At 37.6% G+C, this 18,910-nt stretch overlaps 2 protein-coding genes across 3 annotated transcripts; both read left to right on the top strand.

The window, feature by feature from the left end:
- Positions 1-254: 254 nt before the first annotated feature.
- LOC124633622 (acylphosphatase-1-like) lies at positions 255-3,589 on the top strand. 2 transcript variants are annotated; one of them, XM_047168902.1, is made up of 4 exons: positions 255-375; positions 462-552; positions 2,522-2,631; positions 3,355-3,589. In XM_047168902.1, exons 2-4 carry the CDS (start codon positions 487-489, stop codon positions 3,476-3,478), a joined length of 300 nt encoding a protein of 99 aa, XP_047024858.1. In that variant the 5' UTR covers positions 255-375; positions 462-486; the 3' UTR covers positions 3,479-3,589. The 2 variants fall into 2 exon arrangements, with proteins under 2 accessions (XP_047024858.1, XP_047024857.1); XM_047168901.1 differs by having other exon boundaries at positions 305-552.
- A 134-nt stretch (positions 3,590-3,723) lies between these two features.
- Positions 3,724-7,275, top strand: LOC124633620 (BTB/POZ domain-containing protein KCTD12). The gene has a single exon (XM_047168898.1). The coding sequence runs from the start codon at positions 4,732-4,734 to the stop codon at positions 5,431-5,433; it is 702 nt and encodes a 233-aa protein (XP_047024854.1). The 5' UTR covers positions 3,724-4,731; the 3' UTR covers positions 5,434-7,275.
- The last annotated feature ends 11,635 nt before the right edge of the window (positions 7,276-18,910 follow it).

The following is an 18,910-nucleotide window of genomic DNA, read 5'->3' as shown; positions in this document are numbered from 1 at the left end:
GTGTCAGACTTACTGGCTTCTTTTGTCGCAAAAAGTATGGATATGAAAAAAAATGGTACATGAAACGGAACATGGGGTCACCATGCGCTCGCGAAAAGCGTTCCGTTGTACGGATTCTCAACGTAAAAATTTAAATTAATTGAACTTCTTGTAACAAAGTAGGTATTTTAAATTTTATTTCTTTTAAAAGTTATAACTTTTTCACGAATGATTTAAATTCATGTTCTAAAGTTATTAAAATTACTTCGTTTAAATGGGCACCCGTTTGGGTTTCTGTTTTAGTAGAAAGGAACGTTAATGTCAACTGTTTTCGTGCAATCTGGAAAAAAAGAAAAGCTATTTTCCCGACAGTGTGAAACACAAAATTCATAAGCAGTGCGTTTTGTTTATTTTTATTTTAGAAATATATTAAATTAAATGCTGCGTGTATTAATCTTATCAGCCGTGACTGCCGCTTTCAGAAGCAACTACGTTACGGTAGCTGCAATGAGTGGCGCTAAATCGGTCGACTTCGAAGTATTTGGCCGGGTGCAAGGAGTATTCTTCCGAAAGGTATGTAATTAATAGTTGAATTACACTTTTATGAATATACCTACAGAAGAGTAGGTACTAATACTTCTGTAGGTGGCTCATAGATATCGAAGATTCTCTTGTACAGACTGAGGATGGTAGGGCAGGAATCTGCTGCTCATTTCATTACCTAATACCTAATCATTTTCGTAACTAAAAATGTAACGGATAGTGCACTCAGATTTAGACTTAACGTGATTAAACAATTCAACATATGATAATAGTTTATTTAACAGCCACCACATTTCACACTTCTACAATTTAAGTTTCTTTGGTTTTAGTTCTTGGGTTTTTGTCTAGACACCTATATTTACTTTTAAAGCCTGATTGATTATGACACAGAACTAATTTAAAATAAGGCAGCCAAGCTCTCATGCAAATCAATGTGAGACGTTCGGTCGAAGTGAACTCTACTAATCTGCTAATTGTGAATTTAGTACAAAACATTAATTGGCAATTTATTTAATTACTGTCTTTATTTATACCCACATTAAAAATGTGATGACTGAATGAACATACAAAATCAAAGGAAACTTAATAAGGAAAGTAAAAAAGCATGTTGTTTTTCGTTTGCATTACAACCTTATTTAAAGCTTTTCAAAAACAATAGACACAGTTCAGAAATTATACTTCACAATGACATTTTCACTAAGTCGCTGTCACAATAGTGCATTTGCAAAAAACTGTTAAAGAATTTTAACAGTTTATGTTAAGAGTTGTTCCCACAATACATTGGTTAGAAGAACTATGGCCTTGAAATCTGCAGATTTTGAAGTATTTGGGACAGTTCAGGGGGTTTATTTTCGAAAGGTATGCAAAAGTGCTAACTCCGCCCCTAAGACAACCCAGTGACCAAATACTTAGATATCAAATAAAAATATTGGTTTCAATGCCAACCTGTACTACATATTTTGACTCATTACATTCAGAATCTCAATGTTAGAAACCTGAATATTGTCTCTTTTTATTATTAATACTAATTTCTACGGTTGTTATTTAGCAGACAAAAAGTGGTACTCTTAATTAGGTGAATTACTGTTGAAAGCTAATTTCTTGGACCTCATGCTGCTTTCAGGACTTCATCAATTAATCAATACTTTTTTTGCAATGATTATATAGACTTACAGTATATTCTTCGGCGTCAACATTCAATTCCAGTTAATTACAACAGTTAAGCCTCATATCTACTTATGTGTATGTAGAATTGGGCAATGTAGGTATGCACACAACCCTAATTTACTTGTGATGTCACACTTATTTGTTCATTATAATATGTACCCTTGTCTGCTACTCTATGTATAAACTCACTTATTTACTCAAGCTATGTATTCTCCTGTGTGCTATCTTATGTACTTCCCTTAACAATTCCTCATTTACTAACACTGTCCCTTCTAATAATTTCAATCTAATTTCTTATACATTCTCCATTCCCTATGTATCCTCTTTTGTACTGCCTTATGTATTATCCCTTTGTACATATGTGCCTACTCTACCTATGTCTACCCATATACACGCCCTTAGGTCTGTACTCTCTTATATACTCCAACGACTTTTTCTTGCTCCTGAATTTAAAGAATGTGCAATGTGCATGTATGGGAATTTCGATCCATATCGGATATGGATGTACTCACAACCATTTTTGTACTGTCTGCACCAAGACTTCAATAATTGCCGCGGTGCTATAATGTTATCTTTGGACGAATCCTTCAAGCGAAACATTAGTTCTTACGATTCGAATCGATACGAGCATAGGTAGACTATAATCTACTTCTATACCTACTAATATTACCTACAAAAGCTCAAGGAGTTTGCTATTGTTTGCTTATCTGGTTTATCGAGTAAGGCTAAAGGGTACTTCTTTTAAGTGCGCAGATTAATTCATAAGACGCGGAAGAAACCGCTGGCAGAAGCTAGCCGTTCAACATATTTAAGTTGGTATTTTTGTCTACAGTATACGAAAGAGCAAGCTCAGAAGCTTGGTCTTCGAGGATGGTGCAAGAATACGCCCCATGGAACTGTGCTCGGCCACATGCAAGGACCTTCTGACAAAATGGAGGCCATGTAAGTTTTCAAAATTAATACTGGAAGAGAACAAATTGAATTCCTTTATCACGAATTCTTCGTATCAATAAACTACCGTAATTAAAAACGAATAACTGATAGTTCTCTGAAATAAAATGAATAGGTAATTGCTATGGCGATATGGCGATATTTATCAGCTACCGAGCAGTTTAAAAATGAATTTGATAGGCGGCCAACCCATACAATCGAAATGGACATAAAGATTGCATGAAATAATATTGCGGAAGCCTCTATAAAAGCAATACACTATTCTGACTTCAGCCAACAAAATAAATCGCTTCGAAACATTTTCCACACTTTAAAATTTCAATGAACAAACTTTATAAAGTGTCAACTTTAGTCGTGAAATGCAAAAAGTATTATCGCCCTTCATTTTACGATGCAAAATTCCGGCCATTGTTATTCGGGTACAATTTTGCAGCGAAAAAAATGCAATCAAGAATTTCCCAACACCCTGCGGCGAATCTCATTTAACGGCTAGGCCTCTGAAATTCACAACTCGATACGAAAATATTCGTATACAAAATGATTTACTTTTATCTTGCTACAATTTAATACTATCCGTCGCAGGGAAACCTAGCAACTCGTAATGAATACGAAACCACGATTCATTACGCAGAGCGACCAGCGGACAAATTAAAGTCTCCGCAGCTTTGTAATTAGTTTTCTCGTAATTTCTAGAAATTCCTACTGTGTTTACAGGATGCATTGGCTGAAAACCACAGGCAGCCCCAGTAGTAAAATAGAAAAATGCGAATTTAGGAATCAGATGGACATCGAAAAATTTACTTTTACGGATTTTGATATCCGTCGAGATGAACTGTAACTCATATGTATTTTGAATGATATGTGATATTGGGAGAGTTTACCCATGACTGTAATGTGGTATTAGTAATTTATTTGATTAAAGTTAAAATACAAACAGCTTAAAAGCGCATCTCTATTAGTTTTATTTTATACCTTAATTTTTACACGTTAATATAATATTAAAATTAACCGCTACGTGCAAAACTTGACAAATGGAACGACTCGACGGGAATTTTTAATTACATTAAGCTCTCGCGTCAACCTCCATCTCGCAAATGTGCAGAAAACAAAAGCTTATCTCCCGAGACCGTAATAAAAGGCCTCGACTCACTCATTACTGTAGTAATCAGTAAAAACTCTCAGCGCGCTGCAGATTCCGTTTTATCAAATGTTGATGCCTCCCTGAGAAATTTTCATCTTAAGTTTCCCAGAGGGATGAAGGTCAAGGCAACATTTTTCCCCAATGTAAACCGCACTTTTATGATCGCAAAAGACGCATAAACGTGATATATTCACAAAGTAAACAATCCATCAAGATTCCTTATTCTGTCGAATACGCGATTTGTCACTGAATAAGTGAGTATCGACGTAAATAACCCTGAACTCGAGGAAAACCTACAGGTGGTTTCATAGTTTCAAGTATTATTACTTGATTAAGGTATTTTTGTAACAAGCTACAGGTTACATGAAATGATTCCGCTAGGGAGGCGAGCTTGTAATTTTCGACACGCGAGAGTCGGGAGAAAGTATTAAAAATAATGTGCTAGGGTCGGCGGTTGAATGAAAAAGTTTCTCCCTAAATATGTGCCTTGGGAGACATCCCATTAACGCCTGAAAGACTTTCAAGGTTTATGCTCTAGTGGATTTAATATGAGTTACTTTCATTTAGATATGACTGATGGCTGCCAATACGCTTATAATAACACGTTAGATCTTTCCACAAACAGTTGAGAACGGAAACGGAAACGCGGAGTGTAACATTTTTTTGTCAGAACACAATTTATTAAGGACACAAAAGAGCAAAGCAAATAATAACATTTAGACGAATCAAAGAATTATATACCATCTGTTAGCTAACAATAGACATCGACCTTGAAGGCTTTTACGGAGGAGTTTTCCTTCGAAAGGGTAGGAAATAATTACGTTCGAGTCAGTAACCCGGGCGTGCGTTATTGATGGGCTCGCGCGGCGGCGCCGAGACGCGCGGTAAGTGGGTCAGGGAGGAGCGAGGGACGCGCAGTCGCTCCGACACTGCGCCCTCAACCCTCAGCCATGGCGGACGCGCCGCCCGAGGTCCTCGAGCTCAACGTGGGCGGCGTGCACTACGCCACGACGCGCGACACGCTGCTCCGCGAGCCCGACTCGCTGCCCGCCGCCGCGCTTCAAGACTCCGACCATCCGCGCGACGCCCGCGGACGCATCTTCTTCGACCGGGACGGAGTTCTCTTTCGTTATGTTTTGGATTATCTCCGAGACGGCGGCCTCGTGCTTCCGGAGTGTTTCCGAGAACACAAACGACTGGCTCGTGAAGCCAAACACTACAGACTCGCCGGACTAGAAAACGCGGTTCGAGATGCTGATCCTCGTCCTCCGAACCGCGAGAAGGGCTGCATCACCGTCGGCTACCGAGGGAGCTTCGCGTTCGGCCGCGACGGACTCGCTGATGTCAAGTTCCGCAAGTTATCGCGTATCCTCGTCTGTGGAAAGGTGAACCTTTGCCGTGATGTGTTCGGAGAAACCCTGAACGAGTCCCGAGATCCAGACCACGGACTTGCTGACAGGTACACTTCTCGTTTCTTTTTAAAGCACTCGTTCATTGAACAAGCTTTCGATATGCTGTACGAGAACGGTTTCAAGCTGACTGCGAGCTGTGGCAGCGGCACCGCTGGCGGGGCTGCTGAGCTTAAACCAGGAGTGGATTCAGAGGAAAATCGTTGGAATCATTACAACGAATTCGTATTCACGCGCGAATAAATTGTGCGTTCTCTCGGAATGTGATAATCATCTGCTGTTGATCGAGTGAGGCTTAATAATATTTCTGTCGTTAGAAGAATGTTTAAGAGCATTATTTTCATAAATAATGCATCTCTCTTGTATCCAGAGATAGAAGTAATTTAACTTTGAAGTTCTCGTAAGTCGTTCGCAATATTTGCGTAACCGGATAAAGCTTAAAATAAAGTTTTCTTGTCATTATAAAATGACTTCTATGATGGTCGATCATCCTAAATGGTTGGCAAGTAACAAGGTTCATAGATGTCGGTGATATGCCGTTGAGTAATACAAAAGTTCAAGTAATAAATGTTTAATTATTATGTAGATAAAGAAAACTAAACTGTAATCATGTAACAAATAGGTAGTGTTAAATGTAAAAATATAAAATAGTAGTTAATAACCTCCTTTAGGGCTAATTTCGTGTACTGTGTACCTATTTCTATCAAGTTTTTCAAATTATTTTATATTCGATTTATAAATCAATGTTTAATAATGTATTTTGAAAATACTGCGTGGGCCATCGTTTTTGATAAAAGTAATATGCCAAATTATGATATGACCGTTATGAGTAATATGATGCGGTAGCTCTGAGTTACTAAATCATGGTGTTGTTTATGTTTTACTTCGAGGTACGGCTGTGCCCGGTGATGTGTTGTGATGAATACGTTTCCCCTTCCTCCTCGTGTAGATTTAAGAAAATTGGATTTCAAAGTGTAGTAAATAATGCAATGAGCGCGTGTGAAATGTACCTTAAAAAATAGTGTTTTAATAGTTGAAAAATTATACATCTCAGGAGAATATAAGATTGTAACGAGAGCATAAGAATAGAACGTGAAACTTTTATGTAACAAGTTAAAGACGCAATTATGACTTGAGTATCAGAGCTGTTCAGAGTTAAACTTAGGGAAAATATTGTCGCGCGCACTGAAAACTTTGATCGTTAGCATACGAATTTATTTTACTACCCTATAATCGTTTCAATTTTCTAATTTTATTGCAGTCCCCAGTTTTCTGATGTTGCTATGTCGAATTTAAGCGATCGCAGCCATATCATTAGATTACCTAGATAAGGTGAACTTCCATAATTATCTTCCCGCTTAAAAATGTAGTTAGACATATTCCGTAGCCAAATACCTCAATGTGGATTTAAGGTTGAAAACCGAAGGGTGTGGATGCGATTCCCATGTGCTGTAATCCGATGTATGAAAAGTCAAATACTTGTAATAGTAAAATGTGTCAACATACAGAATGTAAGTCGTTGAATATGCGCTTAAACTTATAGGTAAGTAGTCGCCATTATTATAATCAGCTGACTGTCACTTTGACAGATATTATTCGGTATTTTGACAGATGATTTCTTTTTAATTCATCTTTTATTATTGTGGGGAAAACATGCTATGAATTCAGGGGTTAAGTACTTATTGTGGCAGAAAACTATTCAGTGTTAATTATGATTATTTTACTGTATAAAATAACAAAATATATAAAAATCGACTTCAAGTTGTACTAAAATTCATTAATAATATTGTAAGTAAACTTATATTTTTATTAAAAATCATAGATAAATGTAACCGAAATCAAGTAAGTAGAGTAATTTACCAAGTTATGTTAGCGAAATAATTATTGTGTTTAGATGAATTAGTTGTTAGAAAAAAATAATAAAAATATTATTTATTTAACATTTATCTGATGGATACTTTGAGGATCCGTTGTGATTGTTATTATAATTTATTTGTCTGGAGAAAAAACAGTGTTGGACCTGGACTCGATTACTATTGTAGGATTTCTAAAAGAATAGTTTTGAGAATAAATTTAGTTAAAAAATGTGCCTCTTTTATTTTGTTTCTCAGCCCTAATTTATTGCAAGTGTGATGTCAAACAGACGGGAGATATACAAAATTTCGGATTGCCGAAATTAATCAGGTATTTACCGGTTTGAGCATTTTTCTATTCTTAAACATACGAATGTTTAAAAAGTACCAGTATTATTCAGTGGAGCTATATAAACATAATTCACATATTGCACACACAGAACAAATAGGTACCTAGATAAAGCACACGTAGAAAGTTTTTGTTCGCATTTTCACATTTCAATCCTGAATGATTTTCACTGACAATATTGCGATCATAACAATTGATAATGAAAGAAGCTTTTCTCCCGACCTATTAACCTACAGGACTGAAAATATTTACACCCGAAAACCGGTCTACTATGTTTTCTAAAAATAAGTTCTGTATAGAGTTCAAAGAAAGTTAGGGTTGTAATGAAGTGCCTGAGTAAGTACTGTGTAAGTCTCTGAATAAATCTCATTTATTGGACAAATGTAAAGCTTACCCAGACGGGACTGAAGTTTTCCCACCATTTACCTAAGTCCCTAAACTGATTCATATTTTATTAAGTTTTGTGTTCAATTCTTTGCGTATTCCTCGGTTAGGTACTTGTTTTCAGTAAAGGTGAAGGAAACCTGTCTTCCCTTATTTTCATTTGTTTTGTACCTATTTTCAGCACGAGGTAGGTATCTAGTATCTAAACTATCAAACCTAGGATGAACCTGGATGCTAGGTATGGGATATGACGCATGGTGATATGACCAACAAGGCCGACCTCAGCCAGTCTATTAAATTATATTTATAACAATGTAACCTATAGCTATCAATTCCATAGATTATAATAGCGCTGCTAATCTATTATAATACCCACCCTAGTAATTTGAGAGTCCAATATCCGGACTTGCAGCTGCAATTTTACGATAAGGAATTCTTTAATTATCAAAGCATTGATTTTTTTAGAAACTATCCCTTCGTGACTATACAGGACTATATTCCCATAGTTATCTAACTTAGTACGTATCTGCCAAATCTAGTGTAGCGGTAATATTTTATAGATAGTTATTTCAATATAATACAACTGTTTGCAATGGCAGTTGATATCTCGCATTGTGACACAAAAGCTACAATATAAAAGAGTTTCCTGCATAGAAACTAAACAAAGATGAAACGCGCTGTATCTACACAAAGCAGAGCAAACTGATTGCTGGCCCATATTTATTGCGCACAAAAGCTTACCTACATTTGCATTGATCGCATGTTTTTCCATCTTTTCCTAAACATTCAAAGATTTGGTATTGATATACGTCTAAATATTTCAGTCTTCGCAAACATGAACTCGCTTAATGTATATTACAAATAATATTTTGATAAAACGTTGATCAAAGAACTCGTGCCTTTTCTCCGCTGAAAAGACTTTCAGGTAAAAATATGAAAGCGCGCCGTGATATCAGTTTGTTTGACTTATTTTTTCAGTGCACACGAAACTACTGAAAACAATAATATCTATAGGCGTTCAACGCATTGAGCTAAAAGCTTTTTGCCTCGCCCCATACCAAAAATTATAATAGGACCGCACGTCATAAGTCTAGAGGTTAGGTCAATGAGAAGTCACATTTATACGACTAAAATACATAAACAATAGATACTATAATAGTCTTCGTATGCTTCTAGCCCATAAAAGGAATCAAACTGTCATTAACTAGGTAAAGTCTTCAAGAATCAACGATAACATTAAGGGACTTAATGCCTCTTAGATTCACGTCCCTAAGTCGATCATCAGGACAATTAAGTGGAGAAAACGACGTGGCTTGTAACCCCTGTCATCCCTCTCAGGGACTCAAGGGTGATTTATTCCCTGTTGTCCAATAGTCCACTAATACCTGTCCGAATAAAACGTAGTGCGCTATAAAATACAGGATTTTCGAGAAGCGATCGAGAAGCTCAGTATGATATACAGTTTTTCTCGGAAATTTATTTTGGGACGCTGTGATCCGTTGTCGGATGGGTACTTTTCTTGCGGTCACTGTTTAGTTTCTACTTACTGTTAGGTACCAATGGCAGAAATGGGTTATGGTACCTTATGGTTTGAATTATATTGGGTACCTCTCTAAGAAATACTGATTAACTTTCTGCTAACAAGCACTTTTTTCAGCAACACTTTTCTTAGCAAAATGACTAAGATGAGACGGCGGAAAACTGAAGGAAATTTAATTCCAGTAAAGGTAAGAAACTGTTATTTTCCGGCAAAACAATATACATATGTACATAGTTTAAAGCTGTTCATTACATTAAATATTTTTAGTACATCAATTTTGTACAGCTTTTATCGTTTTTCTTGTGACGGCTATAGTTGGTAAATGGCTTTCTTATTTAATAACCTACATTGGTTTCCTGTCGCGGAATATTTACGATATACAGGTGAAGTTAATAAATCATCTGAAAATACTGCAGTAACCTTTCAAACCCACGCTAAGGTTGAGAAAAAGCAATTTGCCCGAAAATATCCATGGAGTTTGTTATTTTAGTTTCATTAAGATCGATTGTGACTTATGCCATACCTAGCTCAGAAAGTTGACCTTTGTTAATGTTTTAGCAAGGGAAACCTATGATTTAGTTGATAGGTACCTAATCCATGTATTTAGGGCTAGTTATTTTGTAGGTTTCACCATAAGTTTATTCCGATGATGAATGGGGAAAGTGAATTTTTCACAAGATACTTATACTGCTGAGTTTCTTTAGATATGTTTTTGTACATGACATGTTGGGAGTAGAGGCGACCTCTGTAACTACTGGACCAGATGTAAAAATCCGCAAACAGCCCTTTAGCAGCGGGTATAAAAAAGTGGGGCCGTTTAGCAAGCTCGGTGAATCCCTTTCGGACACACCTGAATTCTATAGGCACAATGGGCAGGCCCGCCGCTAGCTGTTTGTTCGCCCGCGTGCAAAACCGATTATGCCGCCCTACGACTACATATTATACTGGTTTTTTTTTTTAAATATATAAGGGGGGGGGGAGTCCAGGGGGTCCGGACCCCCCTGCCCATTCATATCCATTTTACTTGTCCAACAGAAAAAAATATGTACATGCACCGCTCTCATTGGGGCATCAATGCAGTGCAATCATTACCCAAGTGGCCCCTATGTATTGAAAGATTGTGATTAATAGGTAGGTACTTACCAACATGATGTATATCAAAGTGCTTAGAACAGATTATGGGTAACTTAAACTAACGAACTTAAATATCTATAGCAATGTTTAATTTCAGTAAAATATGTTATTAATGGTTTTTGGTGGGTTTCCCGTTGAAAAAGTCAACGCATGAGACATATTTCATATGTAAGGAAGCGCGAGCGAAGCGAGCGCGAAATTTTTTTAGTCTAAGGACACAAAACAAATTAAAACCACTGTAAATTAACAAAGCAAAGTCAAAAAGAAAGATATGCTCAGAAATGAAGTGCAAATGTACATGAAGCCGCGAGCGAAGCGAGCGCGATTTTTTCCTTAGAGTTTTCATGAAGTAAACATATCATAAAAAGCCAAAGTAAACAAAAAGCTATAACGGACGTGCGCGAAAAATGATTTTTCGGAATTGAATGCTTCAACAATTAAACAAAGATAAATTGCGACTGCGATAACTGACATGAATGGAGGCGCGAGCGCAGCGAGCGCGAATTTTTTTGGGGATGCAAAGGATGAACCCGTCAAAATTGATAGGGGACGACCAAAGCGAGGGCGGCTTTTTCTGAAATTTAATTGCTAATCTACTCATCTATTTTTAGTAAAAATATTTTTATTACGTAATTATGGTTTAATTTTGCCGTATGGGTTAATTTTGCCGCCCCCTAAATAGTGCCGCCCAGGGCATTTGCCCCCCCTGCTTTCTCCCCCCACGCTACGCTAATGGTTGATCTTAAATCGTTTTTAATAATTTTTAATTTTGAAAATGATCAACAGATGTAACTGAAACCGGCAGTGTAAGTAATATTCTTAGCGCTATTGCTGTGTTCAGAAATATTGAAATCAAATAATTGGTAAAAATATATTGTTTTTTTTTAATATTACGTGATAGGTCGCTCGATTTGCCGCCCCCTAGGACGTGCCGCCCGCGTGCGGTGCACGCCTTGCACGCCCGCTTACGGCGGGCCTGACAATGGGTATAATAAGGGCTGTGTTTCTACAGTACCGTTCACGAGGTAAGCATTTGCACGATAGTAGGGACCTACATAATATCTCAAAAAGCTTTGTATTTAAGACTTTAATGGTATTTAGTGTACCTAGTAGTATTCATGGCCCTAACTACGCAAAAACCTCTAAGTAAATATTTACCTCGATGCTGAAATCCTCAAACAAATCCTACTAAGCTCAAGGTTTATTTATAAAACCTACTAGCCTGCAAGGTCCATTGGACTAATATCCTTTGATCGCTAACTTTAGGGTATGTTTATCCATTTATTACAGGCCCGTTTTACACCCTACAACTAAACCTTTTTGCCTTATCTTGTTTATCCGTATTAATAACTGCTCCTCATGTGCCGAGGGAACTATTGCCCGCACCCGGATAAAAAGCCTATGTCCTTTCTCAGGTTCTAGGCTAGGTACCCAATTTTATTTAAAAGGGGTCAGCAGTTTTGACGTGCGACAGACAACGTAACTTTTGCGTTATAATATTTAGAAATATAACATTTACGGTAACGCATTGAATTTCTTATATTTTCAAAACTCATTTCAATATTGCAATCTGTGTCTAAGTAATGGGCCCACTAAGCTAAAGCTAGCACATATGCTTATCCTGCAAGTCTGGGTTATATTGCAATGCTAGCACATTCTGACATAAATGGTTCCAATAACTTTTTATAGACCATTTCTATTTCTAATATCGAACAGGCTGGTCCGTCCTGTAAGATTGTGCTTGTAATGAGTAGGTAGGGAACATTTTATTTCAACGAATCGATACTGCAGGCTTTTTTTGAATTTCGTATGACCTGGAGTGTTCTAGAGGTTTAAGACGCAATACACTAATTCCAACATCCCCAAAATAACATCGAACTTCCTCCTTCGGGAAAAATAATCTTTCCTAGAGAACGGCCTTAATATAATTCGGCAAACGACATTAAACGTAGTAAATAACAGTAAATGGCACACTACCTAACGACCGGAATACTTAGATTAGGAATAGAGCTTCGTGCTAGGTCTCGGAAGTAACTTACGTTCATAACAATCAAAGAAATGGTAGTCTCACACGGAAATATAAAGCCATGCCCCATTTTCTACGAAATAGAATACCTACTCGGCTTTTCCGGACTGTATGTAAACGGACTTATAAAATATGTATGTTTTGAAATATTACACTAGAAGTCTTTAATCAACATGAAAATGTTTTATTCTCAAAGCAAAAGTCGGACGGTTTTTACGACTTCGTTTTATTGCGGGGTGGAGGTCGCGAAGTCTATGCAAATAGTCTTATCGGTATCGAATCCTGGCTCTTTGAGCAGAGTTCACGAAGTTCATTAGTTATAAAAGATGGAAGCTGCTTCTACTACTGTTAGTTATATTTTCCTTTGATTGCATAATGATCTGTTTGAACAGCTTCTGTTTATACCTAGCAGTGGCGTAGCGTGGGGGGGGCAGGGGGGGCAAATTCCCCGGGCGGCAGCTTTTAGGGGGCGGCAAAATTTACCCAGTTTAAAAAAAATTGTTCGCAACTAGTCTTAAATAAAAAATAATTAAATTTTCGCGCTCGCTTCGCTCGCGTATTCAGAAACTGTATGCGCTTGATTTTGCATTTGTCAAAAACTAAAAAAAGTTAAGTATGTTAAGTATGTTTGGGCTAAATTTTACGTAATATTTGGTTAAAGTCCGATAAAAATTTCGCGCTCGCTTCGCTCGCGTATTCGGAAACTATATTATGGCTCTTGTTATTGCATTTGTCAACAAACAAAACGTTAAGTACGTTTGGGCAAAATTTTACGTAATGTTTTTTTAAGTCCGATAAAAATTTCGCGCTCGCTTCGCTCGCGTATTCAAAAACGCTATGCCCTTATTTTTAAATCTATCAACAAACAAAAAGTAAAGTACGTTTGGGCTAAATTTTACGTAATATTTGGTTTAAGTCCGATAAAAATTTCGCGCTCGCTTCGCTCGCGCATTTGGAAACTACATAGGCAAGTTTTTCTTTATTTGCATTTGCTTACCTACACAACTGCCGACATGCGTTTAGCAGAGTGCTAATTTAGGTAAACCCGGTTAATCCCGTAATTTAAATTAATTTGTTAAACAGTTTAAAGTAGCCCCGCTTTTTTAATTATTTCAATTTCATATATACTTATAGGCACCTACTTCACTAGCCTGCGTACCTAAAAGAATTTTAAAACCTTCAAGAAATCAAGTAACAAAGATATAAAAGAAAAGTCTACTTGAGAACCTCCCCCTTCTGCCAGGGCTGCGGGTTGTTTGAAAAAGTTACCGCGTCTCTGGAACATAAAAGGCCTTCGACGGAACACGACGGTTTTTAGTCAGTAAGAGTCTGACACTCCCTCATCGCTGCTAACCCACAGCGGGAAAAAAACTACCCCTTTTTTGAAGTCGGTTAAAAATGACAAACGGCCAGTAACACTTGTTAAAAAAAATACGCTGGAAGGGGCGGCAAAATCGACAACTGCCCCGGGCGGCAGATACCCACGCTACGCCACTGATACCTAGTATTATACGTAGGTATCAAGGTAAGTTGCAATCACAACCCAAGAAAGCTTTAATAGTGGAAAGTTGCAAAATTGTTTGCCTCAGCCTTATTGTTATAAAGTGTTAATGCGTGTGCCTCATAACGTTTGAAGTAAGTAAGCAAGAACCCAAATGGGGCACTCCATTTTTAAGAAGTGCCTTTGGACTGTCTTTTAGAAATCAGGTTTCTGTTTTCTAAATAGGTACGTAGGTTTGCTTCGAAAATTCTTTCTGCCCTAATGTCTGATCAATCATAGATATTGCGGATACAGAGATGCCATGCTGGTATAAGGTAACTAATAAATAAATTATGATGGTTACGTAAACAGCGGAATTAATATGTTCTCTTCAATCCTAAACTCTAGTCAGAAACACACGAATCAAAGTTCTGCTGTACAGTGAACAACGATTATTTCAGTACAAAGACCGAATAAGTTTCGGAGTGTTACACAAAAGAGCCAAAGTTGCAGCAGTTTGCTCAATGTTCAACGAAAAGCTTTATACATTAGGTACTAACTTACATTTGATACAATTCACAATCTCTGTGTGTGCATTATAACTTGGAACAATAGTTCTAGATGATGAGTTTTTCAGTGTTGTCTAATGTCTTTGAACTAAAACTTCACCGACAAGCCGTTTAGTTTCCAAGACCCTTAAGATGCTCTTGACGCGACAGGTGGCCCTCTCGGCCAGCGTTTACGATTTCAAGTGTCAATAAAATGAAGGGAACTCAACATCAAACATCAGGGAAGTTCTGACAACCCGAATTTACCAAGTTGTGAGTGCCGTCAAGTTTTGACGATCTATCATAAACTTCAGGTCAAAATAAACCGTTCGTTATGAGTTGAAAATTATTTATTGGTCGTAGAAACTTTCTGTTTAATAGTTCGAGTTCTTTTGCGTGTTGGCCTTGGCTGGAAATAGTTTGTCTTATTAAAGTTAGGCAAACATGTGGTTTCCTGTGGAAAGTTGGATAGGTTAATCGCACACTCTAGAAGTAATAGCTATTAACGTTAATTAGCAATACATGAATAAAAAATAACGATTTTTAAGTTATCATACAGAGGTGTGCCTATGTACCTGTCTTCAAATCACAGCTCTTATCCCTAACAAAAGATATAGCTTTGCAGGCAGTTTTAGGGCATCGGCAAGACGTCTAGCGTCTCAATTTCACATTGTGAACATCTCTAAGGCTCAGTGGTACTTACGAACAGACCTACAACTACATAGGGACAAATGACTATACTGAAGCGGTATTCTCAATGGACGAATTTGTGGAAATTAATTCATGTCCCTAATGCCCACATACATATGGAGAAGAGAGAACTTAGTAGATATAAGTACCCACAAGTATGTCTATACATAGGTACGAATAAGCAAAGGTCAAGAGGTTCAACCCCGTAGGTGCAAACAATCTACTAAAGGGATCCTTTTCAGCACCAGCGGCCCTCACATACCTACCCAACACTTCATATTTCATCATAATTAAATTCGTGGCGTGTACCAAGACAATTTTGTTATCCCATGAGCTCACCGTTTTGTCCAAAGCTAATTTGTACAAGGCCGTCGTTTTCCCATAAAGAATAATATCATTCGATTTTCAGTAACTATGTTTATGGGGTCAGGTTATTTATGGCTCCGATTGTCCATGGAATGCTTTATGGGGTGGTTATGGGCTTGGTGAGTTGTGGACATCAAGGCCAGGCTTAATTTGGAGTGGGCTGACGATGCTAAGTGATATTAAAGGACACCTAGAAACTCGCATTGATAGAAAAACCTCTTGTTTGCTCTCAATTTTTTTTCCTAATATTATTTACTCTTTATATTAACCTAGGTATCACATACATACAAGGGTATAAAGGTCGACTTAATAGTCACATAATGACACAAACTGTATCAATTTACCCTGTCCCTTTCGGAAGCCATTAGGTAAAGCCGATAGCTGCCTTTGAGTTACCCTTTTACCCTTACCTGAGCTAAACATGTTCATAGGTAAATACATACACTTATGATCCCTAATGAGGACGGTGATATAATCAGCGCAGAATTTTATTCTGGTCTGTTATTGAAATGGTGCTATTTGAGAGATGCATAGGTAGATGTCGTCATACCTAGGTAGCACCCACAGACTAATAAGTAATAGCACCTATAGAAAAATATAAAGCCCGACTTAATTCTTTTGCTAAGCAACGTTTAATAAAACCAACAACATATCCACTACCTAATTCACTCAAGGTAAAAAAAATCTCTCGTACATAGGTCCTTGTAAACTTGTATCTTAATCTTCGCTAATAAGTATTCGCTTTCAATTCGAAAGAGTAAATTTCCATGGAATCCTCTTATTAATACGTTCCTATACTACGAGAAGACCCACTTGGGTAATAGTAGATATAAACAGGTTCTATAGGTCCCATTAGTACACTACGCTTTTACCCTCGTCGTAGGTACTTGTAGAGCTCTTTGTGAAAGAGCTAGTCCGGTAAGTAGTAGGTACAACTCTAAGTAGCTACTTACCTACCTATTGCAAGAGGGAGGCAGCGCTGTTCCGCTTTGAAGGGTTGCTGGCGTAATTAGTTAAAGGTAAAGTTTTCATCTGTCTCTAGAATCTACGAATTTATGACGCAATTGTTGGACATTGCAGATGTTCTTTAGCGAATGCAAACGCTTAAAGTGAGAACTATGTCTGCTTTAGAAATTAAAAAGAAGGGAGTGGTCTGTGGTAGTCTTGGACAAAGACTCATCTTTCAAAAACCAGGATTAAGGTAAGCTCTCCACGATTAAGTAGGTACCTACCTAATGCATACCCAAGTGTCGTCCATTACCTACACTATATTGTCCTCTCGAGCAGGGCCGATGAATTAGCTTAGACTTTAAGATTTCTATGGCCTTTAGACTGCAGTGGGTAGCTAAATACTTATCCATGCCTCATAGACACATCATAGAATTGCAATTCCCATGGGCCATGGATTTTAATAAGGGAATTACCTACCATTCCATGATGTGTCTGTCACGAATTACAAAATTACCTACATACAAAATTCAATAAAATAGGCATAACTACGCATTTACGAGTCACCTAAGTATAAGACGTAAGTAGGAGTAGTATGGTACCTAAGACTTTTGGCAATTTTTTGCAACTCGCTAAAATGTATGTTAGCACCTGAATTTTGCAATTCTAAAGTATGAAGCGACACAACAGGCCGACGACCCACTAACTCGGGACTATCTAGTCTAACCAACCGCCTAAAAGGCAAATCCATTTGGTTGCGGCTTGCCTGCATTTGCATCCAGAATTCTAGACAGAGCTGTATGCAAATGAAATAGCCATTAAGTTTGTAATTGAATTGTCTGCAACTAGACGCGGGAATTGGATAGCTAAGTACCACCTGCCTACTATCAGTATACATAGATTCAAACTACAAAGACAGAGAAAATGGATATCCAGCTAAAGGAGTTGGAGATGTTTGCGCAGACAAAGGTGCACTCTCTATTCCCTCACTCTTATCGCTCGTTGGCGCAGGAAAAAATTGGCGCAGCTCATTTATGTGGATGTAGCGATCACTAACTCCTGACTCCAGGCTACTTTGTGATAGTTTTTTTAACCCCACAAAACTATTTCGCGATCGAATCTGATACGCCGTGCATTTAGCAGTTGCGCTATGCGAGTACGAAAACGACGGGGTAGTGAGTATGAAAGTCTAAAAACATTACTGAACCGAAGTTGATATTTTGCAGATAGATGGACGTACCTAACAGACATAGAGAAAAATTCTTTTTTTTAAGTGATCTATATCGAATTTCACGAGAACGAAGTCAAAGGCAGAACGCGACTTGTTTTTAAAAAAACCTACCAACTACTTAGGTAAGTTAAGACCTGCATTCCGTTTCAAAATTGTCAAAAAGTCAAAGTCAAATCATTTATTTCATTTAGGCCTTCACAAGCACTTATGAACGTCAAAAAATATAAATAAAGTTGATTCTAGTTGCCGATTCCAAAAGTAGCTTCCTATGGAGACAGTGGCGGATTTACCAATAGGCCAAGTAGGCCAGTGCCTAGGGCGGCAGATTTAGAGGGGCGGCAAATTTAGCTATTTTTTTACAGGTTTTTTTATTATAATTGAGTATATGAGTACACAGTCCATATATAAATAAACGATTAATAAACTCAAAATTAATAAACTGTAATATATACTTAGGTACTTACGGGATCATGAATTTTAAAATATTCTAATAGCGTTTCAATAAAAATAAAATAAAAAATCCGCTCGCTTCGCTCGCGGCTCATTATTCCTGGTTTGTTCTGCGCTCTTTGAGTCCTCAATCTAACAAAAAGTTAAAGCACTGAAGTAGCAAAAACAACTGACGCTCTACACCAGTGGTTCTTAACCGGTGGTCCGCGGACCACTGGTGGTCCCTGGAGGCATTCCAAGTGGTCCGCGAAGCTTAGCTTTGACGACGTTGCTATACGTTATCTAACTTAATTTTTATCGACTTGTAATTGTGAGCGGGGGTTTTCGCATGGACGTACATGTATCGGGTGTGTCGTACCTAGTCCCCCCATTCATGAAAATGTATGTTTGGGCTACATTTTACGTAATTTTGGTTTTGAGTCTTAAAAAATAATTAAAATTTCACGCTCGCTTCGCTCGCGTATTCAGAAACCGTATGCCCTTACCTTTGCATTTGTCAACAAACAAAAAGTTAAGTACGTTTGGGCTAAATTTTACGTAATATTTGGTTGAAGGCCGATAAAAATTTCGCGCTCGCTTCGCTCGCGTATTCAGAAACTATATGCATATTTTGCCATTTGTCAACAAACAAAAAGTTAAGTACGTTTGGGCTAAATTTTACGTAATATTTGGTTTAAGTCCGATAAATTTTCGCGCTTGCTTCGCTCGCGTATTCAGAAAC

The sequence above is a fragment of the Helicoverpa zea genome, chromosome 10, assembly GCF_022581195.2.
Source record: "Helicoverpa zea isolate HzStark_Cry1AcR chromosome 10, ilHelZeax1.1, whole genome shotgun sequence".
Classification (NCBI taxonomy): domain Eukaryota; kingdom Metazoa; phylum Arthropoda; class Insecta; order Lepidoptera; family Noctuidae; genus Helicoverpa; species Helicoverpa zea.
The sequence above is the reverse complement of the archived record's forward strand: the minus strand, read 5'-3'. Positions and strand labels throughout refer to the sequence as shown.

What these genes read in the sequence shown, in the direction of transcription:
- LOC124633620 (XM_047168898.1), top strand. Translation starts at nt 4,732, where the DNA reads ATGGCGGACGCGCCGCCCGAGGTCCTCGAGCTCAACGTGGGCGGCGTG.
- LOC124633622 (XM_047168901.1), top strand. Translation starts at nt 418, where the DNA reads ATGCTGCGTGTATTAATCTTATCAGCCGTGACTGCCGCTTTCAGAAGC. An exon ending in AAGGAGTATTCTTCCGAAAG is followed by an intron (nt 553 to 2,521) that starts GTATGTAATTAA and finishes TTTTGTCTACAG; the next exon opens with TATACGAAAGAGCAAGCTCA. An exon ending in TCTGACAAAATGGAGGCCAT is followed by an intron (nt 2,632 to 3,354) that starts GTAAGTTTTCAA and finishes CTGTGTTTACAG; the next exon opens with GATGCATTGGCTGAAAACCA.